General features: G+C 44.5%; 1 protein-coding gene across 2 annotated transcripts in view; it reads left to right on the top strand.

The window, feature by feature from the left end:
• Nucleotides 1-27,942, top strand: part of LOC146811144 (uncharacterized) — a 217,621-nt gene that overhangs the window by 86,433 nt on the left and 103,246 nt on the right. For both annotated transcript variants that reach the window (XR_014966688.1, XM_085618211.1), the window contains exon 7: nucleotides 18,526-18,588. Coding sequence is in view for 1 of the 2 variants with exons in the window: in XM_085618211.1 (XP_085474337.1) it covers nucleotides 18,526-18,588 (63 nt within the window). In the remaining variant the exon portion in view is untranslated. The remainder of the gene's footprint in view (nucleotides 1-18,525; nucleotides 18,589-27,942) is intronic.

The raw sequence follows: 27,942 nt of genomic DNA, 5'->3' as shown, positions 1-27,942 counted from the left end.
CAATCTCACCACATTTGTGATGCTTGAAGGTGCAGCTACAGTATCCTCAACAGGGACTGACATAGCTGAAACACCTCAGGTATTTCTAGTTTTAAGGCTAATAGGGATAGTCACTGTTATTTAAATATGACATTCACTACAAATACTACTACAGTACACAAGAAAAACTCAAGAAATAGCATGTACATAAAAACCCATACCTGGCTTAGTGGACTTACTTTAAAATGTTTGAGTTATCCCGCAAACTTGTCTGCCAACAATAATCCTACCTAGGACTGAATATATTGAGCATCTAATATTACTTTCAACTATGCTAGCTAGCTCAGTCATGTGATTATCATTTCCATCAAACTAAGTTTACTTGAGATTGATCAAAAAGTGAAAGCCAGTTATGTTATGTTATTTGCACTTGTAGAGCGGGCGATTACCCTTGGGTGTCCTGGCGCTAAGTACTGGTTGCCTGGGGAAGCTGAAAGAGTACTACTGCGAGAAGAGCCATATCTTCAGGCCCTTCTGAAATGAAAGAACATCCGGGGCAGTCTTAAGAAAAAAGGGAAGCTCATTCCAGGCTCTCGAGGCACAAAGAGTAAAACTCATGCCTTCCCAATTAACTTTTTTTGACATGGGGACTTGCACTTGTTTAGCACTGGTAGATCGTAACATTCTACCAGGAACATACCAGTGGAACTTTTGCTTAAGAAACTCAGGACCAATTCCATTGATGGCCTTAAAAACAATACAGAGTGCCTTAAAGCAAGCTCTTTTTTATCGGAAGCCAGTATAGATTCTTAAGCTCTCCTTTCACAGAGACACATTTAGGTGTTCCGGACAGCAGCCTGCCCGCTGCGTTTTGGACTAATTGGAGCCTATACATATGTTGTTTTTGTATGTTCAGATATAGGCTGTTACAATAGTCCAAACGTGATGTTATAAGGGCCATGACTACTGTCTTGAGATTGCTCTCGGTCAAGAAGATCCTGATTTTCCTTATGATTCTAAGAATCATAAAGCAAGTTGAGGTCACCATGCTTACTTGATCATCCATGGTGAGTTTGTTGTCCACTAATACCCCAAGGTTTTTGGCCTTCCTAGTGGGTATAGAGCAGGAGCCCAGTTCTTCCGACCACCAGTCCGGTGTCCACACTTGTGGATTATTCCCAAACTTTAAGACCTTGGTCTTGTTGGAATTAAGTTTTAAGCAATTGGAGGGCATCCAACAAGATATTGCACTCATGCATTCATGGAAGCGGTCCCCAGTTTCTTTCTCACCTCCCTAGTCAATGACAACACTATTTGTGTGTCGTCAGTGTATGAGGTGAGCTGGAAGACAAAAGATATCATAACTCCTGCCAATGGTGCCACGTATATATTAAAAAGGGTTGGGCTAAGAGAAGAGCCCTATAGCACCCCACAAGGGAGTGTAGATGGTTTAGATGGATTACCATCCAGGTCCACAGTTTGAGACCTGTCAGTTAAGAAGGATTGTAAAAGTATCCATGCTGGGCCTTCAACACCGATCTCAGACAACCGGTCCATCAATAATTTATGATGGACCGTGTCAAAGGCCGCGGACAGGTCTAATAAAATTGGTACCGCACTACATCCTCCATCTACGGCCTCTCTAATTTCCTCAGTGGATTTCAACAGAGCCAGCTGAGTGCTATGATCTGCCCTGAACCCATATTGCGATGGGTCCAGAGCGTTATTACAATGGAGAAATGCACTGAGTTAAATGTTCATCACCTTTTCCAAGATTTTGGCAGGAAAAGGGAGCCGCGAGATTGGCCTGTAGTTGTTGGGGTCTTTTGGATCCAGATTCTTCTTCTTCAAGAGTGGGAGAACAGAAGCTTGCTTCCAGATTGTAGGGAATATGCCAGATGCAAAAACAGCATTTAACAGGGGAGTCAAGGCCATTCCTATCACTTCAGGTATTTGTTTAATGACCCAGGCAGGGCAGGGTTCACTAGGGGCTCCTGAACGTATCAAGGTCAGGACCTTAATTGTCTCTGATACCTCCAGTGGTGAGAATTGGTCAAATTCCAATGAAGGACCACTCCTGCCTGATCTATTCATATTAGAGTTTAACTGTGCCATTTTATTGGCTTCAGTGAAGGAGGAAAATATAATTTCAACTTTATGTTTAAAAAAGTTAGCAATTTTTTTGCAAAATGATAGATTACTCTGGCTCCTGGGGGCAATTGGCATAGACAATTTTTTAGTGCTAAAAAGTTCCTTTGAGTTGGACTTGGCCAATGCTATCTGAGTTGAAAAAAAACTTTCTTTTAGCTTCCAGTAACAATTGTATGTAAATAGTGATGCAGCGTTTGTATTCTTTCTTATCTGCTTCACCATAATTTTTTCACCATGCCCTTTCTAACAATTTACAATCCAATTTTTTAGCTCTAAGTTCTTCCGAATACCAGGGAGCTGACAGTAAGGCTCGTTTAGGATTCCACTGTTTCCTAGGAGCTAGTTGATTGCAAGATATGGCTAGCCATTGATTATAGGCCACTCCGGCATTTTCCACTCCCATGGGAGGGGATCGCATCGAGCTACTGAGGGAGTTTCCGAATTTATTAATATCCAATTTTCCCCAGGCTCTGGTCACAATCTCCTGGGCTGGTTTAGTATTAGCTAATTGGCTCCCATAGCCATTCAATTCAAACTGAATGGCAAAGTAGTCCGACCGTGAGATGGGAAGGACTGAAGTATAGACAAGATCATGGTTGTTCGAATATATGCCATCAAGGGTATGTCCTTTTTCATGCGTATCGGCCTTCACCAACTGTTGAAGCCCTCCAGCCCCCATAATTTGCTCCAACCGATTAGAATCAGAATCCAAATGGCTTTCTACATAAAAATTAAAATCACCCATTACTGTGTAGGATTCTAGACATAATCCTTCTTCAAGTAAGGTGCCTACTGTCTCCAAAAATCCATTTTTAGGACCCGGTGGGCGATATAATAATATGCCTTTAAAGGTCCTATGATTTATTGAATGAATGTTGAAAGCTAATGCAGTCTGTGTCTTTCTAATCCATGCATGTTAAATGCTGACAATTCTTTTCAAACTAAAACTTTAATAAAATGCTCTACATCACAAGGCACAGTCCCCCCTTCTACTAACCTAGGACTGATCCTCCGACCAGTCGAAGCCCTTCCAGATATGGCTTTTGTACCTTGAGGACCCCAACCAGCTCTTCCTGCAGCATCTTCTCACCTCTCTCACCCTCACTTGCCTCTTCTGGGCTCTTGGCCCTCCCCCTCAAACTGTCTGCTCACTCTGTCATTGTCGACTTTTCTCTATTTTCACCCTTGGCCCTCCCTGTGTGCTTTTGTGCTAATTTGTGTGCTTTTTGGGCTCTCTCGTGGTCTTTCTGTGCTCTTGTATGCTCTTTATGGGTTCTTTTAGGAGATTTTTGCTTTTTTGTGCTCTTTGACAACTACTAAACTTTTCCACTTTTTCACCTTCTACTCTTGTTCTCTCTTACTGTTGGAACTCTTTTGCAACATGTTCGCTTTTCACCTTCTCCCTCTTCTACTCTTTTACTTATCTTGCGCTGGTTTTTGACTTTACCTTTTCTCTTGTATATCTCTTGCCCCTAAAGCCCCTCCACCCACCTGCACTTTTTCTTCCTGCCTCCACAGCTAGTACCTGCTCTCCCGAGTCATTTGTCTTCTTTCAGCATCTTCTTCCTGCCCTAGCCAGACCCACCAACTGCACCCTGTGCTCATTCCCACTCCAGGGACCTACTTAATAGCAGTAGCTGTGCAACCAACGCAAGCAAGCATGCCTCTGTTTGCATCTCAACCATGCCCACCACAACAATACCCCTGACACCCTTCACTCACTTGACCCAAAACAAAACCACAATCACTGCTACAGTGCCCCACCACAGATCACAGTAGGACCTTTCACCTGTACTCAATTCACCTACTGCAGTACTTCTACATGTGCCACCCTCACACAGTCTATGCCACACACCACACACGCACCATTAAAAGTCGAGTGCATGATTCTTAGCACACACCCATTTTGCGGACATGCCATTGAGGTCTGGCACCTCTTTGAGACTCACCCATCCAACCTGCTCTTCCTCACTGAAACCTGGCTCAAACCAGCATCTGCACCTGACATCGCCAAAGCCATCCCAATGGGGTAGAACACTGTGCACCAAGACAGACTTGCACAATCCAGGCAGAAGTCTCACCATCATTCACAAGGACACCATCAAATGTACCACCTCTGCAGACACCAACACACTGTTCATGGAACACATGCACTTCAAACTACAAACAGATGGTTAAACCACTATCAAAGGATGCCTCATGTACCGATCACCCGGACTCCGGACCAATTTTAGCAACTGCATCAGAGACTTCATAGCACCTCTCCCCATCATCTACAAGGATGTCATCCTTCTCAGTGACCTTAACTTCCACCTGGATGACCCCAGAGACACCCACCTCCATGGCCCTGCTGAAAGCCTCAAAAACATTGTCCTTTTCAGCTCGTCCAGGGCCCAATGCACACCACTGGAGACACTCTAGACCCCATTTTTAACAAAATAACAGAAGTGGACGCTCTCAGCATCGTCAAATACAACCAACCTGTCACAACCAACAACCCAGACAATGACGTAAGAAAATTCAATTGATGGATTTCTGACTGCACCAATACCTTTGTACCCATCAAGATCATCAAACAAAGGAGAACTAACAAGCAAGCTAGATGACCTCAGGAAATCCAAACACTACTGCATGCATATAGAGAGGAATTGGAGAACTAGCCAGGAATCCTTCAACAGAAGCAACTACATACCTGCACTCAGGCTCCCCGTTACCAACCAAGAGGATCAAATAAAAGGGCCCCGGCATTGAGAATTGAAACCAGCTCTGACAACTGCAAAGAAGTATTCCCCATCTTTAAAGGATTCTCCAACCCTGCAGCCTCAACCAACCTCCTTACCCCCTCCCACTAGCTCTGTAACAACATCTACCATTTCTCACACAATAAAAAAGAGAAGATATACAGGGACGCTGATCCCTAGCCCCACCCAGATGACCTCACTGACCAGATGTGGACCACCACCAACAAGGACAAACACCTAACCAACTGAAGCCCACTCACCAATGAAGACACAACCTCTATAAAAGAAAGAAAGAATGAATGAATGAATGAATGAATGAATGAATGAGCAATTATAATGTGCACAGCTACTCAGAAAGAGTATCCTGGCGCTCAAAGTCTCAATGAGACCTATTACTGCCCCACGGGGCAGGAGACCAGGGGTTAATTCCAAAAAAGCCAAGTTTTGAGCATTTTCCTAAATATGTTAACATCGGACAACTGCCTGAGTGTCAAAGGTAAGAGGGTCCAGGCATGTGCACTCTGCACTTGGAAGGAGCGGCTACCTGTGCGGACGTGGCATATCTTAAGAATAGAAGCCAAAGTCAGTGTGGAGGACCTCAAGGTTCTAGGAGGCACACAGTGGGTAACTTTCATTCTGAGGTACTGCATACCGGTTCCCTGCAGTGCCCTAAAGAAGAGAACCAAGGCCTTAAATCAAATGTTCTCTTTTACGGGAAGCCAATGTAAGGCCTCCAGGTGAAGAGAAATATTAATCCTTTGTTTGAGCAGGAGAACCGCCCGTGCGGCCATGTTCTGGACCACCTGTAAGCGGTTAAGCAGATATTCAGGAAGGCCTAGATACAAGACGTTAAAAAAGTCCAGTCTGGAGACAACCAGAGCCTGGACAACAGTCTTCCTGTGATAAAGAGGCAAGAGAGAAAGGAAATTCCTAAGCATCTGTAATAGCCCAAAACAGGAGCCAGCAACTGACAAGACCTGCGCTCTCATTGACAGGGCGCTATCCATCATGATGCCTAGATTTTTGACTGTGCTAACAGCGGAGAGTGGAGCTGACATATCTGATGGCCATCACAGTTTCCACTCATCCACGGGTGGTGAGACAAAAAAGATTACCTCAGATTTCTCAGGGTTACATTTAAGCTGGTTCGACCTCAGCCAGGAAAATACCTTCGAAAGTCATAGATTAATCTTTCCACCTTTGAAGTCTGCTCCCTTCTCGCAGGCGAACAGAAGCTGCGTATCATTTGCGTAAAAGATAATTTTATCACTGCACGCTTCTGCCAGAGGAGCCAGGAGAGGCATGTAAATGTTGAAAAGAGTGGAACTCAATATTGAGCCCTGAGGCACTCACACTTTCAGGGTAGGGATGGAAGTAGCGAAAGGGGGAGTCCAAACTTCCTGGTGTTCGTCCTCCAGGAAGGAGGCAAACCACTTCAGAACCGTGCCGCCAAGATCACAGTCCTGCGACCTGTTCAGGAGTCTATCATGCAGCACAGTATTAAAAGCTGCATAGAGGTCCAATAAAATAAGCATGGCCCCCCCCCCCCGTCGAACTTCTCCTTGATACACTCAGAGACTTCAAGAACAGCTGTCTCTGTACTATGTATGGATCTAAAACACAACTGACTCTGATGAAGGAGATAATTGTTTTTCAGCGTAGTCAGAGATCACTGAGTTGACGTATTTCTCCAAGGTCTTGTAGAAAAAAGGCAAAAGTGAAATGGGTCTATAATTAGCTGACACCGAGGGGTCAGCTGAGGGCTTTTTTAGCAGCGGGAGAATTTTAGCGCTTTTCATTATGACAGGCACATGGCCAGTCGTCAGAGAAGAGTTAAGGACTTTATTCAATGAAGGCTTGATAGACTTGGCCACAGAGGCCAGCAAATTGGCTGGGCAGGAATCCAAGGGGGAGCTGAATTTCATGCTTTTTTTGATCCTCAAGGACACTTCCGGTAGGAGTGGGAGAAACTGTACTAGTGTTTGGCCATCTATGGGTGCCACCGGAGCTAAAATGATGGCATGGGCGGAGTCCGTTGGGGGCCCCCTGGCGAAGGGGTCCAGAATGGTCTTGAGCTCATTGTGAAAGAAAGACGCAAGTTGGTTAGCCAGTCCAAGGAAGGTAGAAGAGCCATGTCGACAGAAGATGGAGAGGAAAAGGCTTTCACAATTTAAAAAATTTCCTTGCCCTTATTGCACAAGGTCTCAATTTTGGCTGCAAAATACATTTTTTTATCATCCCGTATTTTAGTGTGGTGGGCCTTCAAGGCTGTTTGTATTCAATTGTATCCTCTAAATGAAAATGTTTGCGCCATAACCTTTCCAGGCATTTGCAGGAGCTTTTATTCAGCCTCAGCACCTCATTAAACCAGAGAGCAGAGAGTCTGGCTATCTTGGGGGAGTGGGAGGGCATAGGGACGAGCGCAGGAGTGCAGTGCTGCACCCAGGTCTCGAGATAGAGAGCATCACTCTCAGGATCACCACAAAGTGATGGAGGGTGGTTTTCCAGTGCATCACTCAAAGCAAATGGATTGATCCGATGGAAAGGTCTTTGTGTATTTACCCATTTTGTGACTGAGGACTGGTGACCCCTTGCAAACCTGTAGACATTGAAACCGATAACGTGGTGTTCTGACCACACTAAAGAAAGGGGCGGATGCACCTCGATCTCAGAATTTGAAAACATTTGGTCGAGGGTATGTCCCTTAATGTATGTGGGATGGGAAATATAAGGGGACAGGTTGAAAATGGCAAGGGACTCGGTCAAGGAAATAGCCTCGGGCTTTGTGGGTAAGTCCAAGTGGATGTTAAGGTCTCCCAAAACCAAGAAGTGATTATATCTGAGAACCAGGGGGGAGATTGCCTCATTGATGGATTTCAAGAAATTTCCAGCTGCACCAGGAGGCCTGTATATTAGGACCCCTTTCAAGGATTGATCTACTGATACAGCACAATGAAATCCAAGGCATTCTGCATCTATCATGAAGTAAGTCCACTCTTGGTGCCCCATAGACCCATGACCCCACTACATCTATAACCTAGGAGAAACCATGATCAGCTATGCGCTCACATCCATCATCAACTCCTCCATCGAAACCTCAACATTCCTGGAGAGTTAGAAACATGCAGAAGTCAACTCCCAAATTAAAAAACAATCTGGCAGCTAAAGTGAATTCAGCAACTACTGACCCAACTCGCTGCTACCCTTTCCAGCCAAGCAACATCTTGGTAAAAACGACCAACAAGCAACTCTTCAGCCTCCTTGAACTTCAACAACTTCTAGATGGCATGCAGTCTGACTTCAGCAGCACCAAAACAGCCTTAATCGTGGCAAAAGATGACTTCCAGGCCACCCTCAACCACAAAGCACAATGCACCTGGTAAAGTAGAGAGTACAGATAGTCACTTATGAGTAGGTGATGGGCACTTCTGCAGACAAGAACACCAGAAAGCCTTGAGATGTTTCAGTAAGCAATGATAAAACAACTAACTTCATTAATTTCTGGATCTCTCACTTCATTGTGCACCTTCAGAATAAGGCAACACTTACTAAAACAGTTAGGCTAAAACAGCAGCATACAATATTGGTAATAAAATGGTAGCACATTAAAAGTAAGTTTAAAGTTGTAGTAATGCTAACACTTTAGTGTGTTTTAAACAGGTATAAAACAACATTTACAATTGTTAATACAAACAGAACAGCACATGAAATGTTACATCCTCCATTATTTGAGAGACACCTCCCCACCACCCAGAGTATTTGCTTAAACAAATAAGGTAAAATTACTTAAAACTGTTGTTAAACAGAGACAAAATTCCAGCATTGTAAATCTCTGATTTGATATTTTCAAAGCACATATTATTCCTCCCTCCACACAAACCTTTGCACTTTCCAAAGACGTTTTCTCAAACAATCCGTCTTATATGCAAATCTGTCAACAAATTTGGCATAGTACTCTATGAGTCCAGAAAATTATATTAATTATATTTTTTTGTTGGAGAGGTACCTTTCCCATTGCATTCAATGAAGAACATTTAGGTTTGACGCCATCATAGTATATAGTGTAACCAAGTGAATCTATTTTTCGGTCAAAAATGTATTCTTATCTCTATTAAGTGTCATACCAATTTCTCCCCAGTTCTTCAGTACCAACATCAACGTGAAGTTATGTTGCTCTACAGTTTTATCCATGACTAGAATATAATCTTGAAAATAGATAACATTTTTCACCTCCTCAAATAGTTTCATCATCATCCGGTGCAATACACTCGCAGCCGCCGCTAAACCGAACAGCATATGAGTGAATTGATGCGTCCCTTCTGTAGTGAGAAAGGCTATCAACATTTAGGAATCCTCATGCAACTTGATTTAATGGTAAGCACTCCTCAAATCCATGGTTGAAAAATACTTGCCATCCTTCACCAATACCAGCAGCTTGCTAATATTTGGGAGAGGAAATCTCTCCATGACTATCTCCTGGTTGAGGGATCTCAGATCCACACAGAATCTCAAATGGCCATCAGATTTTTGGGCAATGACAACTGGAGATAACCATTGTCAAACCTATCCAGATTCAATTATACTCTCTTTTAGCATGTCACTCAGAATCTCTTGACACCTCTGACAGAAAGAGGTACTCTATGACATTTTTGATGCATTAGCACATCATTTTCCTTCAACATAATTTTGTGGACATACTCCTTCAAGCCTCCTAGGGTGTTTCCAAACAACTTCTCTGCACCGTCCAGCACATCACTCAAGTTTACATCCTCCATAACCATTATTTGGTTGATTGCTCTGGGATTTATTACTATACTGACGTCAAAATGATACATCCACCCTAAAATTGTTTGCATCCCATAGTGCATGCTCCCCTCCATGTATCTCAAAATATCAGTGGGTTCCACTTGATATCCTCCAGGATTGATATCCTTTGCTGACAATGTCACGTTACTCCACTGTGCCTCGGAATGATGGTTTACATTGATCGCAAATCCACCTCTTTCTCACACATACTCTTCAACAGTGCCTTCACTACAACTAGTATTATATCACTATAATCACTGTTCCTTGCCTCCTGCACCACTGCCACTTTTGATTTACATTCCTTGTTCCATATGTTAGTGTCTTTGTTGTTTTATATATATATATGTATGTGTTTATACATACACATAGTGTCCTCTGCATCATCATCTGCATGCTATATTGATAGCAAAACACCGCTTTGAATCTGCAATGTGATATGTACAACTAACCTAGAGCACTCCTTAATTTTACCTTTGCCTGTGGGCACTGTTGTTCCCTTCCCATCTTTCTTTTTCACAACAAAATCCTCCTTTTCCTCTCCATTATGACTTCCATCATTAATGACGGAAATATCACCCCCTTTCTCTTTTCCGTTAAGTTCCTTCAGATATATTTAAGGCTCCTCAATAACCTTTGCCAAATCCATCACCTCCTTAGGAGAGGGGTTCTTTGCTGCCCCTAACCTCTCCTGAATTTCCTTGTCTTTGCACTGTACAATGAGCTGGTTCCGAATCAACTCATCTGTCATAGTGCCAAAGCATCATTTGATCAAAAGCTCTCTGAGTCATGCTACAAATTCATCTATCGATTCATGTTCTACCTAAGGGTGAGTAAAAAACGTATACTGTACCATGACCAAATTGAGTTCCTTTGCTAACCTGCCCCCGAAGGCGTTTAATTGCCTCTATGGACACATTAGCAATGGGTTGGCCATAGGGTCCCACAGCTATTGGCAAATATTTACAAATCCTTTGCTCCTTTCTACCTTGTGCACTTATATATAATGCCTTCTTCCTTGCTGGCAAAAAGTCATGTCCAGCCAATGCTATTATAAAATTCTCCATCATTTCCACCCAATCCTCCAAGGTATTGGTGGCAACCCCGTTTGATTTACAGAAATAGTGGAGTTATAATGTTACTGTGAGCAGCCATGCCAGCTGAAACACATCTTGGGGATTTCTGTGACCTTCAAATGATGTTGAAATGGTGTGCAAATCACTGCAAACAATGTATGCACAACACTGCCATGGCCCACTACTTCCGGGAATGCACATCTTATGCCACTGTGACTGATTCACTACATTGTTAGATGGCAAAATACGGTCTTGTGCAGCGTAAGGTGTGTTGCAGCGACGCGCTAAATCAGGGACTCAGATTGCATTCCTTGAGTGATGCAGAGAATGCAGGCAACACACTCTATATTACAGCAGCAAGTTCCAGGCCTGTGCTCTCACGGCTGCATTCAAGCATTCACCCCATCCGTGAGTTTGAAAATTAACCTTCCTGTTGGTATTTAAAAAAACACAGTACCTGGGCTTGCGTTGAATACTTCCCAAATATTCATCCAACTTCAAACGTAAACTGACGACGGTCCACTCGGCACTTCAAATCCAATCCGGTGTCAGTCCAATCAGCACCATACCATTGCCTCCCGCAGTAACATCTGCAGGACCACCCAGGTTATGTCTACCACCTTTCTCCACATCCCATTCTCATTGCCAAAATGTTATGATGTTATGATGAAAAGATGCCACTGCACACTAGGGTAGGTTTTCCAATTAGCTTTATCGGTGACACAACATGGTGTCAGCCCTCTCCAAGGTGCCAGCATCAACTGACCAAAATAGAATTCCTCCCACCTTACCATCTATACAAGAAATTTTAGCATAGAACTCAGGCCGATGAGATAATAGAACACATGCAAAGACACCCACCACATAACACACTCTGCACTTTCCTTTGCTAGAAAAAAAACAGACAGGTGCTAAAGTCTGTGGCACAGAACCCAGGTACCAGAGGGTGCTGTTGAAGTGGAACAAGAACCAGGTCCTTAGGGGAGGAGAGAGCTAAAGTAAAGGGACTCTAGGTGCATGTGTAACCGTGGTGTCAGTGGGACCAAAATGACTCTTCTATATGTCACAAGGATCCCACCAAGTTGTCCAAGATAATCAGAAGCTGCTAACAAAGTTAATGTCCAAAACCCCTGTCTCAGTGCACCTTTTGCTCTTTGATTAGCCTTCCTCTAAATGATTTCCCATTTCTTTCTCCCACATCAATTATTCTGCTTTTACTTCTCCATTGTGCCTCTCTTCCTCTTATCTCTATTTATTTTGGTTTCTTAATTGATCTTTCCGCTCTTGTTTTCTTCCCCTCTGATAAATGCATTGTCCAGTTGCTGGTTGGGTCTGGGAGCTGTGAGTTGGATTTGGCAATGTGTGTGCTGGGTTTCTCTTGGATAAATACACACTCATACCTCAAGCAAATATACCTCTTTACCTATAAGGCACTTGTCTAGACCAGCACATCCTTTTACTCCCACTCCACAAGAAAAGGATAAGCAAAGGCAATTATTAGAATGCATCAAGACCTTATGACTCTAAAATCATTTGATGTAGCAAAACTCTTCCCAGGTCAAATAGTGCTTCCCACTCTTTTGACACTAAGAGAAGAAATCTTCACTTGTTTATTTTTTGATCAGGGGTCTTATAGACTATTCAAAACATCTTAGCTGTGAATTGAAAGTGGAGAGCAGGGTAAATATCAATGAGCTTCTGTTCAGTATAACTTATGTTTTCTGGGAAGAGAGGGATTTGGAGTGTGAGAATGTGGGGGAAAAGTATGCTGTACCTTTATGTTTAAGTCAAACCACACACTGAATGGTCAAGGCACGCTAGTCCGGCACTCGTCAACATAAAGTGATAGGAGTAATTATGAGCTATGCAATAGTGTAAAGAACCAGAGATGTGACCCCCTACGCCTCTAAACAGGATCAATGAGTTTCCAAGCAAATTTCTCAAAATGGTTCAGCACTCATCTATTCAGTCAATTATGTTTGTGACACATTATTTTGGTCCATATTGTACAGATATGAAAGATGAGACAATTTTGTTTCAGAAAACAAATGAACCACACTGAGACCTGCCATGTCTGTAACCCATTATAGAGACAGTGATCCTCTGTCAATGCACACTTATAACTTGTTTTTTATAATGCACTTTGCATATTTCTGAGCACTATAAAAACATGATAGTAGCACATACTACATAGCAATTGGTTTTTGCAACATCGAGGGATGCTTGGCAGATTTGAACTCTTAACTCCTAACACTCTTCATAGTAAGTGGTGAGCATTCAGAGTATTAAGTTGTTGAGACATCCTGCAGCTAGACATAGTACTCACCTTTTCGACTTGGCCCTTTTGGCAGGTTCACCCCGAAACTTGTTTGCATTCTGCTAGCCTTTTTCTGTAACCTGGTGGTGGTGATTTTAGGCCTCTGAGCACTTTAGCACTGTGGTCCAGTGTAAAGTGCGTGCGCTCTCTGTGTATGTGTGGTGAGATGGGCCTGCCCTCCCATAGGAATGCATGGGGGATATGTGTGTCCATGGTAATTCCTGGTATGAGAGGAGTGCAGGGTTGGGTTTAGTATGTGCGAACACGTGAGAATAAATGCTGCGCAATGGTGTGCGCAGATTTAGGGTGACTGGTGGAGAAGTGCCACTTTTAGAAGTTGGCATTTCTGTGTGCTTCCTGATGTGGAGTGCATGTCTGGCTTGTGATTGAGAGGTGCTGGATGGTGTGGGGAATTCCAGGAGCCAGGGTGAGTCAGCCCAGTGGTGAATAGAGAGATCTGCATGCAGATGGGAGGGAGGAGTTGCACCAGGGACCTGAATAGGACTGTGCCTTCCCTCCACAATGCTGGTTCCGCCCCCTGTGGTGCGTCTAATCACCGAGCCCCACCTGACAAAGGAGAGAGGAGCTGAGCAAAACAAAGTGCTCCAAAGCTCCCCTATACCAGTACTAACTGGTATCCCTAAACCCTGAGCTGTGACACAAAGGGAAATTAAGTATAAATATAGAGGCTGTGGCCCCATTAAATTGTTCAGTTCTGGAGTGCTGTTCCTGCCAGGGCATTCTGCTGCTGGGACCCAGGGGGGGCTACCATGAGGACTTGCCTCCCTGGGCCCTGCATTGCTCTTTTCATCTTTAAAGACATCTTGCTTGACTTATGCTTTTTACTACAGGCACTTTGCCAAAGAGCTGTGGCTCCTAGCGCCTCGTGAGCACTATATCTTAATTGATCAGGGGAGAAGAACATGTGGGCCTTGCAGTGCACTGCTGCAGAGAGAGGGAGAGAGGGAATCCCCAGCGTAGGGATTCCCCCGTGCTGCAGTAGTGAGGCAGGAGCCCACCCTGCATTTTGAGGTATTTTGCGGGTGCCCACCCCGCCTATCTGCCATCACGGTGGGTGCCCACCCCACTAATATCTTTATGTGAAAACAGGAGTCTACCCCATATTGCGGAGGAAAAGTCACCGAGGGGAAACCGCCGGTCCGCTGCCAAATGCGACCCGGAAGTCAGGCAATCCTTGAGCGACGTCGGCGGGGCGGCGGCAGGACCGGGCGTTGTGGCTGTGTTGGTGCGAGGGGAGAATGGGAGCCCACCCCACCTCCCGAAGCACCAAAGAGAAGTCCCGGGTCCCAGGAGGGGGCCCGAGTGAAGAGTAAAGGTGGCCGGGGATGCCAATGCAGCGCGGGGCTCCCAGGAGTGAAGGGAAGCCCCGCGCTGCAAGAGAAGTGCAGCCGGATCCCCCAGCGAGGCTCTCATGAGTGAGAGAGACCCACTCGCTGCCCAGTGGATCATGCGGCCCGAGTAGAGAGGAGAAGCGACCGTGCCATAATCCAGGCGGGGCTCCTGTTGTGTAAAGGGAGCCCCACATGCAGCAGTGTGACCGGGCAATGCGAAGAGTGGAGTCCAGGAAAAGAGAGCGAGACCTCCCGAGGAGCGGGGACTCTCCTGTGAATGCCGCCTGAGACCGGGAGAAGTGGTGCCAGTCCCGCCAGCAAGGAAGATCCCAGGGAGTGGAGATGGCTGGAGGGAGGACACAGGAGAGGTCCAGCAGACCCGGTGAGTGGGGGGCATTCCTGACCCAGAGAGCCGGTGAGGGATGGCTCTTTGTTGTTGGGGCACAGAGACTGAGCAGTCCCGCCAGGACAGTGGGCTGCTCCAACGTTACTGGAATAATTGTTTATAGTGGGTCTAGAAGGGCCCATGCTTCTCCCTGTGTTGGCCAGTTATGCAACAGCTGCCCCGCTGGACAGTGGGCAGCTGCAACGGTGGGCATGTTGGTTAGGAGAGAGTACTAGTAGGGGACTCAGGGCACAGGAGTGCCCCTGCCTACAGTTTTCCACAGCTGCCCAGCAACTAGTGGACAGCTGCAACGTTTAGGCCAGTGCCAGTGCGCACTTTCTTCTGCTGAATGAGCAGCCGGCCCTGACATTGGGACATAGGGCATTCAAGCCCTTTGAGAAGGCCAGTTTGCCTGGGGGCAGTTTGGTGACGTTGAAAGAGCGCCAGGCTCTACCAAATTGCGTAATATGTCTATTACGAGGAGTGTTGCCAAAAGAATGATTTAGGCCCATGATATCTATGGTAATGTGTTTATGCTGGGGATACCTAATACGTACTGGGTTTATGCTAATGAGGTTTGGGCCTAATGTGTTTATGCCTAATGTCATGTTATGATGTTTCGGGGAGTGCCTATTTGCGTAATGTGTTTATGCTTATGGGGTTAGTGCATAATGTGTTTATGCTGGTGAGGCCCATTGCGTAAGGTGTTTACGCTGATGAGGTTTGGGCCTAGTGTGGGTTCATGTCTAATGTGATACTGCTTAGGTCATTATGGTACCAGTATTTACTGGTTGTGTTTTAGATTTACTTACCCGATCTGATGGTTCTGACCGTGGCCCAATTGGCCCCGTCTTGTATATAATCACCTGTAAATATTTCCTAGTGCCGGTTGGCACAATGTAAATGGGTGATTATGTTACTAATGTGTTTATGACAATACAAAGGCTATTTTTTATATAACCTTGTGTGGAGTTCCTTTTGTAGTGTGCCTGAGATGTTGTTGCTGTGTGCGTGCGCAAATGCTTTACACATGGCCACCGGGATAAGCCTGATAGCTCATGCCAAGCTACCAAGGGGGTTACCAGGGGTTATCTTTGGCGTGTACCTCCCTTGCCCTGACTAGAGTGGGGGTTTCTGCCTGGCTTTGGCGCAAGCCTTAGCCAACCAGAAATCCCATTTCTAACATCACCGCTCTGCCTTCCCTAAGCACAGCACACTTCATCTTAGGATGGTGCAACACAACTGTTACAGTTTACTTTCAAGCACCTATTTGTTCCATAGAAAGTGTAGCTGATATTGGGAGTGATTAATTGTGGCTGCTTTAATGAAATATGATTTTTAGGCAACAGAAAAATATGGGATCTGGTGAATTTACTTAAACACTGGTTTTAATCCTAGCTTTGGCACATTAGCATACACATAATCTTTTTCCCCCTACGCCTCAAGTTGTAAATACGTGAAATTTAAGGAGGAAAATACCTATACAGTACATTTCATAGTGAGTACATTTCACAGTACCTCCTCTTTCAATTACATAAAGCGTCCCTTAGTCCACTCTAACTGCTCAACACGCTGTTCCGTCTGCAGGGCCTTGCAGTCGAGACTGTAAAATGTATTAAGAATTCCAGCCTCTAGTTCTCACCTATAGGCAGCTTTTAGGAATCTGTTTGTCGGAAACCTATGGTGGACAATAGCAGAACCTATAGCACATGTGGCTCAGCCATTGGTTGGCTTTCTTCTCAACCTCATTTGCTTGCTTCTCATTTGACGTCTTTCTGATCTCTTCTTGTGTTTATACATCTCATGGAGCACAGCTTTTTATCATCCTTTTGACTGGATGTCTTGCATTTTACCCCTGCTCATACTTAGGGAACTTCTTATTTCTAGTTCTGTCACCACTCCATGGTAGTGCATCTGTTTTCTTGCTATCTCTGTTGTGTGCTGCTTTTCCCTCAAATACCCATCACCTCACTTTCCGTGTTGCTCCCTCCCCCTCCAGCTAACATGTTGCTACCCGCCCTGTCTGTCCTTTTTTACTTTCTTGCCTTGGAACAGTAAACTAAATGTTCCAAAAATGAAAATAAATCATGATGCATCATGATACAGACATCCAATGCGGTCCCGCAAGCAGACATGTTTTATTCCTTTTGTGGATGCACAACAGAATTGGCAAAAAGCACCAGCAAAGAAAAAAGGTAGGATAACACCATTGAAAGGCACAACCAATTACCTGTACCAATGTTTGTTCTACCAAATAAGGGAGTAGAAACGTAGCAGAAACTATCACAGCCTTCATGGCTAAGGTCACATTTTGTATCCTGTATGGGGCAGTCTATTTTACGCCACAAAATGTACTTGCAAGTAATGCAGTCCTGTGAGAGAGCAGAGTCCACATGTTCAAGGTTAAGCTGGGAGCACAATCATGTGAAGGGGTGATCAGTTAACTTGTTTCAACTTTAAACAATACTTTACTACTTTATTTGTAAACTATAATCTTGGCACACCGGATTTTTTAAGAAGTCTATCAAAAACAAACGTTCAAATCAATTTGAAAAAAATAATTAAACAAGTCTCATTTGTAGTGTACTTACAGAAATGCAGAGAAATTAGGAATTGTTGTTATTTGACTGAAACATATTCTAGTGCGAGTCATCAAAGTATGGTGCCAATTTTAGGTACTATTGTGATTTAGGATTTTCTTCCTTTTCGACTTTTATACTTTCCAACACTTGGGGCCAGATTTACGACCCTATTTGAGAGTCTCAAACTTAGACACTGTTTGTGATTCCTAATGGGGTCGCAAACTGCCTGTCTAATTAATATTCATGAGGCAGGTGCAATTTGCGACCCCATTGGGAATGGCTAGCACTCCCAGGGATGGTGGCTTGCTGGGGTCAGCAGATCACCATGTCTGTTACTGCTTTCTTAAATAAAGTAGTTTAAAAAAAATGCAGCCTGTTTTCCTGAAAGGAAAAAGAGATGCATTTAAGAAAGACAAATTAAATGTAAGTAGGCAATAGTCCCTGGGACCAATGCCTGCTCTATAAATATACTTTCAGTGCCAGTCCCAAAGGGGAAGGGGTCCCCTGGGGACCCTTCCCCTTTTTGAGTGGCTTACCACCCATTTAAAACTGGTGATAAACTGTTAGTGTTTTGCAGCCGCAATTGCGGCTGCAAAACAATCTTACATCTTACATGCAACTCGCTATTAGGAAGGGTCACCCTTGTAACTGCTCTTCCTAACAGCGAGTCGCAAACCCAATTTTGTGAATCGATCATAGGTTACTGACTCGCAAAATAGGGTATGTACATAGGGCAGACCGACTTTGCGGTCGCAAATGGGCGATTACCGGTTTGTGGCCACAAAAAATGGTCGCACATCTGGGCCCTAGTTTGATAAGCAAGAGCAAAAGTGTTGCTCATGTGCAATTGTCCTGAATCATTAGGCCACTTGACTTGTATCTGTACTGGCCTATTAGACGCCAGGAGGTAATATCAAAAATGTATATTTAATTGTTCAATTTGAAATGATTCTCCTTTGCATGGAAGTATTATGTGCAACAAGCACTTCTCCTAAGAGGTCTTATGGAATCCAATTTTCATGTGTACTAAAATAAATGTACAGATATAAAAAGGTGAAGGTATTATCTTTTTGATGTATGAAGCTTTGCCTTAGAGGATGGATTCCTGTAACGTTTTCTTTTCTTTGTTTATGTTACAGGTTGGAGTAGAGCTTCTCAGTACTGTTTTTGGTGTGGGAGGTAACTTGCTGTGCTCTCTGACCGTAAGTCATGTGCTTGTCTTAGAAATACTGGCATTGGCTATCCTGAAAATGTAGGGGATTCTGATGTTGCTTTTTTACATATTTGATTTCCACTTATTTCATTCAGAATTAATAGTTTTGACTTTAAAAATTAGCTACTAAATCCCTGCATTTCCGCCTGAATGTAGTTCTGTCTCAGCTGCCATGAATCACCTCAGGGTTTGACTTGGGCAGATAAAACAAGGGAAGAAGGCTCTGTTGGCTGCACTCTTCATCTTTTGGCTTTTCAAAGTCTTTTCTGCTCCAATCCATATTTGTCTGGTGTAAGAGTTGAATAACTAGGTCTGTAGTTTGTAATTGATAGAGAAAGAAAGTTTGTGAGCAGCAGAGTAACAGAAGTTTGTTCTCCCTCTTTAAAGTATTTCGAGGACCCCATACCAAATCACTCATATTCCATTATGTGACAGTAACCTAATGCAGCCAGTAACCTCATGATGTTAGAAGGAGTTCCACCAGCACAGTTAGCATCCAATGAACAACACATCTCCGAGTTACTGCTGTCCATAAAAAGGGTGTAGTACCTCACAGAAACTAAGATCAATTGAGCCGTTAAGAATCTTTACTGGGCAACCACTGTCAAGAAAATTTGGACAAAAATTGAGCTAACAGTTTTTTCTTGCAACACAGTTTTTCAAAAAAATCAGTGCGTAATCTCAAGATTTTACAAACAGTTCTGAAATGGCACTTCCAGTTTAGTCCACTACTTCAGAGTCTGCCTTAGTACCCATAACCACCAGTTTAGTCCACTACTTCAGAGTCTGCTTTAGTACCCAGAACCATTATTTCCTTTGTTACAGTTCCAGATCATGTATGTGCCAGTGTAAATTACTGGATGCACAAAAGACATATATTTGTACCACAATAGAAGCAATGGCTGAAACTTTTTGTTTATCTTGCTAATACCTATATCAGAAAATCAAATACAATCAGATTTATGATATCAAATCAATCAACCAATTAGGATTTGTAGAGCACTGCTTCATCACCATGAGGGTCTTGAGGTGCTGGGAGCGCATGTTGAATGTTCTCCTATTGGTTGAACATCCAGGTCTTGAGATCCTTCCTGAACTGCTAGAGCAATGGCAAGTGCGAGAGGTTGTAGGGGGAGGTTTGTTCCAGGTCTTAGCCACTTGGTGGGATGGTGTTCGTCTGGAGGATGCGTCTAGTGGCTACTAGGGAGAGGGATTTTGAATGGAGTTTCCTGGTAGGTTGGTGGAAATACATTTGATTGCTGAGGTACGCCGGTCCTATGTTGCATAATGCTATGTAAGCATACACCCGAAAGGCATCGGAAACACCAAATCTCGAGCTTGTCTACTACATGCAAATGCAATGTGAAGTTCAACATTCATCATTGAATCACGCTTTTGAATAAAAGAAGCAACAAAATACGTTGGATTGAGAATTTATTTTCACGCTTATGCTCATTGGTTTATTATGGAATGTTGAGTTGGTTTGCTTGATGACATTTTGTTAACGATTTTAAAACACACTCATGTGAGTGTCATTTAGGTAGTGCAGGCTTCGTCTAGGACATGCAGTCTTAGAAATTTTTAATGTAAGCATGGGTGAGCATCTTGAACTGGCATCTCATTGCCACTGGTAGACAGTGGAGTGACCTGAGGTTTGGGGTGAACTGGGTCCATCTGGCGGGGTCCAGGGTAAGTCTGGCTGCTGTGTTTTGGATAGTCTGAAGTCGCATCATGAGTTACGCTGTTATTCCTAGGTAGAGTGAGTTGCCATAGTCTTGTTTGCTGGTGATGATAGCTTGCTTGACTGTTTGCCTGGTGTTAGGTGGGAGCCATCTGATGACCTTCCTTAGCATTTGGAAGGTGAGGAAGCAAGCGGAGGAGACAGCGCTTACCTGCTTCTTTGTGGATAATGAAACTGTTTGGTAGGTGGTTCTATAGGGTATTGGCGCTCCTGGGCAATACGCAGGTAAGTATACTCTGGCACTGAATGAGGATTGTGGTGCATAAGGGTAGGGAGAGCCACCCTTCTCCCATCTGTGTGGATATCCACTGGTAAAACAGAACAACAGTCCCCTGCACACGCTGGATAGCTGAGGAGGAAGCTGATTTTGTAGGCATGTTGGGTGGGTTTGGGCTCAACTTTGGTGGCCACCTTACGTTGTTCCAGAGTGTGTCCTTTCCTTTTCCTAAGATGAGTACCTCTGTTTTGTCAGTGTCAAGTTTGAGGCAGATGTTGTTCATCTATACTGTATTAGCACCAAATCTAGTTGCTCGAAAACAGAATGACATAAGGTATTGGCATCCAATGTCAGAGTACTTCCAATATATGTCTGACTTGCATGAATAATCTAGAGGGTTGGTCAAATATCCTGGAATGTTGGTATTATCATATTTTTCAATGTCCCAAAAGCCTAGCAACTTAAGGTGTTCCCCAGTTGAAACATAGATGTCCACTTTGTTGGAGGTGCTGCTGGAATATCATGGCTAGCAACATTTATACATTACTCCTGTGTTACACATTTTACAGGAACCAGCAGCCTCCGTATCCATTCTGTCACATATAACAGCATGAATCTGCTTTTCACCCCAATATTCCACATAAGGTCTTCCACTTTTCCCCAATGAATGTATTGTACTTAACATGGCTTGGTGCAATGTCGGAAGAGTACATTAGAATGGCTTTTAGCTGTGGACATCACAGAAGATTAGAGTTTCAACTACGTTATTTACACCACACAGAAGTTTAACTTTGTTGTCTTTTTCTAAGATTGTGGCAGAAGCTGTCAAAGTTAAACTGTGCTTTGTTTATTGCTTCTACTGGACAACAGTGAGTGTAAGCTCAGTATTCTGGGCAGCATGCAATACTTGACTACAGGCACAGAACGTGGCTGCCTGTATGCTTTTTGCACTACCTAAGTACTACCATGCCTCAGACCTTCTGAGCCTGCTTCACTGGCTGCAGATAGAACCGAGAGTCTATTTTATGACTCTCTGTACAACACACAAGATCTTGCATGGCCAAGGTCAAATTTTGAACAGGTTGTGCTCACCGTTTTTTCTGGCTCGAGCCCTGTGCTTCGCGGATCTGCATCTGGTCTGTGTCCCCCGGGTGCGCAGGGTAAGAGCAGGTGGGCGCTCTTTCAGGGCTATGGCACCAGTCCTATGAAATTCTATTCCTCTAGCTGCTCAGGGCACGCAAGACCACTGGGCTTTCAGAAAAATGCTTAAAACGTGACTTTTCTCTAACCTTTAGGTGAAATTTTTCCCTGCATGCTCCTGTCAGTTTTAGCACTGGGATGCCCCGGTGCTGGGGCAGCCACGAGCTTTATAAGAACTTATAACATATATACACCTACAAAGAGGAGAAATCTCAGGTGAAGTGTTGAGCGTCCCTGGAACAGATACAGATACAGCTATACACACCTAAAACATCCCAATGATCAATAGTGCTTCCTCTGTGCAAAATGTATTTTCACTGCACTAATGCACAGATGCATCTCCGACAGCACCAACACCATAGTCCCCCTCAAGAAAAACAACAACACACACGCCAAGAAAGCTAGATGGTTCACCACTGAACTTCAAGAGTCCTGATGCACTTGCCGCCACCTTGAAAAGGCCTGGAGGAACACCAAATCCACAGAAGCCCACTACAGCTTCAGAGCTGCTACCAACGCCCACCACCAACTCATCAGAAAAACGAGGAATAAAGCAATTGAAGAAAGAATCTCCACTCATGCACACAGCAGAAAAGAACTCCTCAACATCATCAAGAAGTTCACCCAACCCACCAGCGAGTCCACCGACATCCCTCACTCAGAAGACTGCTGCGACAAAACTCAGCACCTTTTTCCACCACAAAATCAAGAGCATCTACGACAACTTCGACGAAGACAAGCAACACACTGAACCCTCACCAAACACCCCGACACCCTAAAGCCAGCGATCAACACATGGAAGACTATAAATTCAATCCACTCCAGGGCCCCCACGGACCCCTGCCCCCACCACATTTTCAACGGAGCCGCTGAATCCATCACACCCATGATCTGCCACACCGTCAACCGCTCCCTGGCAACCGCCTTGTTCACTGATGACTGGAAACATGCTAAGATCAACCCCCTCCTGAAGAAACCCTCGGCGGACCCCACCGACCTCAAAAACCGCAGACCCATCTCCTTGCTCCCATTCCCAGCGAAAGACATCGAGAAAGCCATCAACAGCCAACTTGCCACATTCATCGAAGAGCACAACATCCTTGACTCCTCCCAATCCGGCTCCAGAAAAAAAACACAGTACCGAAACCACCCTCCTCACCACAACAGATGACATCCGTACCTTACTGGACAAAGGAGAAACAGCAGCCCTCATTCTCCTTGACTTCTCAGCGGCATTCAACACAGTCTCTCACTACACCCTAATACGCAGATTCCACGATGCAGGGATCCAAGACAAAACGATACCAAAGGGGATGATGGATGGAGCATCTGAGCGAATCAAACACTCAACCCCTGTCAACTGATCTGGGTTTAATCCATCATCATTCTTTAGCTCACTCCACCACCCCAGTTCAGACATGACCATATGCAAATCAGTCTGACCCTGAGCCTCATGGGAACAGTCCAGCCCAAACTGCCAAGCCATGTCTTCCCTGGACCGGAAACAAGCATCCTGAGACCGGATTCGGGTTCATAACCCTCATCAGCCAGGCTATCTTGAATCCAGTGGCAAAGTGAGCAAGGTACCCACGTCTGGGCATACCCTGCCAACTTAGAGCGAACAAAGCGATACCAAAGGGGATGATGGACGGAGCGTTTGAGCAAATCAAACACTCACCCCCAGTCAACTGATCTGGGTTTAATCCATCATCATTCTTTAGATCACTCCACCACCCCAGTTCAGACATGGCCATATGCAAATCAGTCTGACCCTGAGCCTCATGGGAACAGTCCAGCCCAAACTGCCAAGCCATGTCTTCCCTGGACCGGAAACAAGCATCCTGAGACCGGATTCGGGTTCATAACCCTCATCAGCCAGGCTATCTTGAATCCAGTGGCAAAGTGAGCAAGGGACCCACGTCTGGGCATACCCTGCCAACTTAGGGCGAACAAAGCGATACCAAAGGGGATGATGGACGGAGCGTTTGAGCAAATCAAACACTCACCCCCAGTCAACTGATATGGGTTTAATCCATCATCATTCTTTAGCTCACTCCACCACCCCAGTTCAGACATGGCCATATGCAAATCAGTCTGACCCTGTGCCTCATGGGAACAGTCCAGCCAGAACTGCCAAGCCATGTCTTCCCTGGACCGGAAGCATGCATCCTGAGACCGGTTTCGGGTTCATAACCCTCATCAGCCAGGCTATCTTGAATCCAGTGGCAAAGTGGCAAAGTGAGCAAGGGACCCACGTCTGGGCATACCCTGCCAAATTAGGGTGAACAAAGCGATCCAAGACAAGGCCCTCAACTTGATCTGCTCCTTTCTCTGGCAGAACGCAGTGGGTCTGACTCCCCCCTTTCCTCGCGGATCCTACACCCACCACCTGCGGTGTCCCCCAGGGTCCTCCCTCAGCCCTACGTTCTGCTCGCCCCCATCGTCAGTACCTACGGACTCAACATTGTGTCATACGCAGACGACACCCAACTCATCCTCTCCCTATCCAACAAACCCTACACCGCCAGACACAACTTTCGAGAAAACAGCTGCCTACAACTAAAGACCAACAAAACGGAAGTACTCATCATGGGCCCAAATCCCGATGCCTGGAATGACACCTGGTGGCCCTCCGCCCTCGGAAGCCCGCCCAGCCCCACAGACCACGCACGTGACCTTGGAATCATCCTGGACTCTGAGCTCCAAATGGACCGCCAGATCAACTCCGTCTCGTCCTCCTGTTTCCACACCCTCCGCCTCCTACATAAGACCTTCAAATGGATCCCTATCAAACACAGAAAGACTGTCACTCACACCCTGGTCATGAGCAGGCTCGACTACGGCAACGCATTCTATGCCGGAATAAACAAAAACCTCACCCGCAAGCTACAGAACGTCCAAAACGCCACCGCAAGACTGGTCTTCAACCTGCCAAGACACTGCCACATCTTCCAGCACCTGTGCACACTTCACTGGCTCCCCATCGAAACTAGAGTCAACTTCACGATGCTAACCCACGCTCACAAGGCCCTCCACGACACCAGACCAGCATACGTGAACAGCCAACTCAAATTTCACGCACACCAAAGGACCCTACGATCAGCCCAACTCTCCTACGCTTTGGTCCCCTGCACCAGAAAGACCAGATCAGGAGGCCGCTCCTTCTCCTTCTGCGCGGCCAGAGCCTGGAACGACCTTCCGCTCCACCTCAAACAGATAACATCGCTCCCCATCTTCGCAAGAAACCTCAGAACCTGGTCTTCGACAGACGCCCTCCTTGATGGACTGGAACCTGTAACCCCCCACGCCCCCCAGCGCCTTGAGACCCTTCTGGGTGGGTAGTCATGCTTAACAAACTCCTGATTTGATTTTGATTTGATTAATGCACTTTGTAAGAGGTTTTATCACTACTATTCATTTATATCAATCCCATGCTGTGTCGCCCTCATATCTATCTCACAATTTTGCCAATCAATCTCTTGTTCATTCACTTTCTATACTACTCATTTTCTCACCAACATCTCTACCTCAGTACATCTCTCACCATCACTGCAATCTTCTCATCACCTTACATTTTAGCCCTGGTCTTACCTCCATATCTTCTTTTATCATACCTATGTTAAAATGTACTAGTTTGATTTCCCTATCTTCTCTTGCTTCCAGGCTGTGTATTTTACCTCTGTGTCTGCACACTGTTACATCTGTTAATTTCTGTTTATCTTCAAATATATTACCCTCCCTCTAACACTTTTATGCTATGTTCTGTCACTCTCTGACCTCTGATGGTCTCTCTCCTCTGTCTTCTGGTTTAACTTGTACCTCTACCTCTTTGATTTGTTTTCCCTTCTCTTAAGGTTTGCTCTTATCACCAGTTTTCCCACTTTTATTTTATTCATTCACACCTTTCTCTGTCACTCACTCACTCACTCACTTCTAGCTCTTCTACCCACCTCTATATCTCTTATACCCAGCCTCAGTTTCCTGTGCCCTGCATATCTTAAACTCACAAAACTCTGTTCCATATTATCTTGAACATTCTGCTGCATCTTTGGTATTATCTAAATCTCTTTAGTATCCCTCTTCAGTTAATCTCATTCACATTCTCTTACCATTATAACTCTGTGTCATTCTCATTTCTATTTACACCACTCTAATCTACTCAACTCTATATCGTTCCATCTTTCTCCGAGTTCTTCCAAATCTATCTATTCTCTATGACCACTGTAGCTTTCGGGTTCTCTCTCGCCAACCACACTCATTCATTTTGAAGTTTTCCTCTATCACTCTTTCTGTATTTAATCAAGTTTCTTTCTACTACTCCAGGTTCTCCATTCACACCCGTATCTTTTCATTTCATGCTTCACACCTGTGCCATCAGTCTTCAATCTCTCTTTGTCTCATTCTATCTTTCAGTTCATCTTGTTGTGTTACAGTTCACCTCTCTCATAGTCTTGTCTTCTTTAAAAAGAATAGCTGCATTTCACTCACTCCTTCACTATCTGCTTTTTGCTCTCTTTTTGTTTACCTTTCTTGGGCATCATCTTTGGCTCTTTGTCCTGTTCTTCCACTTTTTTCGTACCCATTCTCTTGATCCTCTATGTCCCTCTCCTTTTTCTTTTTACATATCCACCATTTCTTTTGTTCTCTTTGTTACCTATTGTTTATTTATATCTTTCCCTCTACCGTTCCTTTCATTCTTTTATTTCTATTGGTCTCTTTCACCTTTTTCTCGTATTAGCTTTTTTATTTCTATATTTCACATAAGCTAATATTGTAGCCTCTTAATATATTTCTTTTTTTGTTGCTACACATTTTGTTTCCAGATCTGCTTTGTTTCTTTCTCATATAGTTCTACTCCTTCTTTATATTTTTGCCTTTTATTTTTTCTCTTCTTTTCCTTACCAGGTCATTCATGTTTTCTTTCTTTTCTTTTTATCAAATGTTTGTTCTTTCCTTACACTTTATTGTTCATCTACAACCCCCCTCTAATTTTTCCTCTCCTATTTCCCTTTATGTTACTTATCTTTTACTGCCACCATGGTCAGTCCATAACACCCCATCAAATGATGAATAAAAAAGCCCTTGGTAGACAGTTCTTCACTCAAGGTAGTTCCCCAATACATAGAAGATTATGCTATGAGGAAAATATGATCCAGTTTGCCATTCCGGTATAGCATACCTGTCCATGTTGGGTTAATCTTCAGAAATAACAAATTCATAACTGTGCTGTGAAGGGATGTTTTACCAACTTGTGTGGAACATTTCAACAGCTTTTTTGTTCCAGTGACCACATCCACTGAGTTACAACTAGTTCTCACAAAACAGGTATAGAACAGAAAACAGCTGTACAGAATGTCTCAAACAAAACAGATCTAGCATGAGAATCAGCCCCCATTCCTTTTTTTAAAGGATGTGCATTGTTAAGTGTCATCAAGAAGACCATCAACACCCAACTCTATGAGTTAATCGAAGAGACCCAAGTCATTGACATGTGTTTTAATTTGCTTTCTTGAGCTTCTGCATCACGGAGTGTGTTTTGCGCTGATTGGCTGCCACTGGCCAATAAGACGCAACGGGAGGAACCTGTTTGCCCACCGATTATTTTAAACACATCGGATGTGGACGCACAGCGGACGGGCGCAGCAGGCGTGCTAAGGCGTGCCTAAGGCAAGCCCGTCTGCCTCCGTCCACACCTGGACATCGCCAGACGCCCGCCAGCCAACCCGCCCGTCCCCTAAATGCTCTACGATCTTACTCCCGGTCTGAGCTTTTGTGTTTCAAAATTGAATGCTCTACGTGCATAGAGCATGCCTGGTCTCCCACGGTTGGGTTCTTTAAGTGCTATCTCTGTCCTTTTCAAATTAAGACAGATGCGACAGGTGTACCTTCCCTTAATTCCACTGAGGACAGGTTTCTTAGCCTGAACTGCAGTTCCTTAGTTAACCATCCTGCTGAGATCTTCAATTTACTAACAGAAATATCTCCTGACATATTGTTTCTTACCGAGACATGGCTGATGCAGGATTCCGTTGCAGTATCCTGACTGGCCCTTTCTAATGGGTATATCATGAAACAACCTAATAGAAATGGTAATAGAAGGTGTGGTATTGCTCTAATCCACAAGGAGCCTTATTTGTGTAGCTGTAAGAAAGAGGACATCCCTGAGTGCGAAAGCACGCTATTTA

The sequence above is a fragment of the Triturus cristatus genome, chromosome 7 (genome assembly GCF_964204655.1).
Source record: "Triturus cristatus chromosome 7, aTriCri1.1, whole genome shotgun sequence".
In the NCBI taxonomy this organism is placed as follows: domain Eukaryota; kingdom Metazoa; phylum Chordata; class Amphibia; order Caudata; family Salamandridae; genus Triturus; species Triturus cristatus.
The sequence above is the reverse complement of the archived record's forward strand: the minus strand, read 5'-3'. Positions and strand labels throughout refer to the sequence as shown.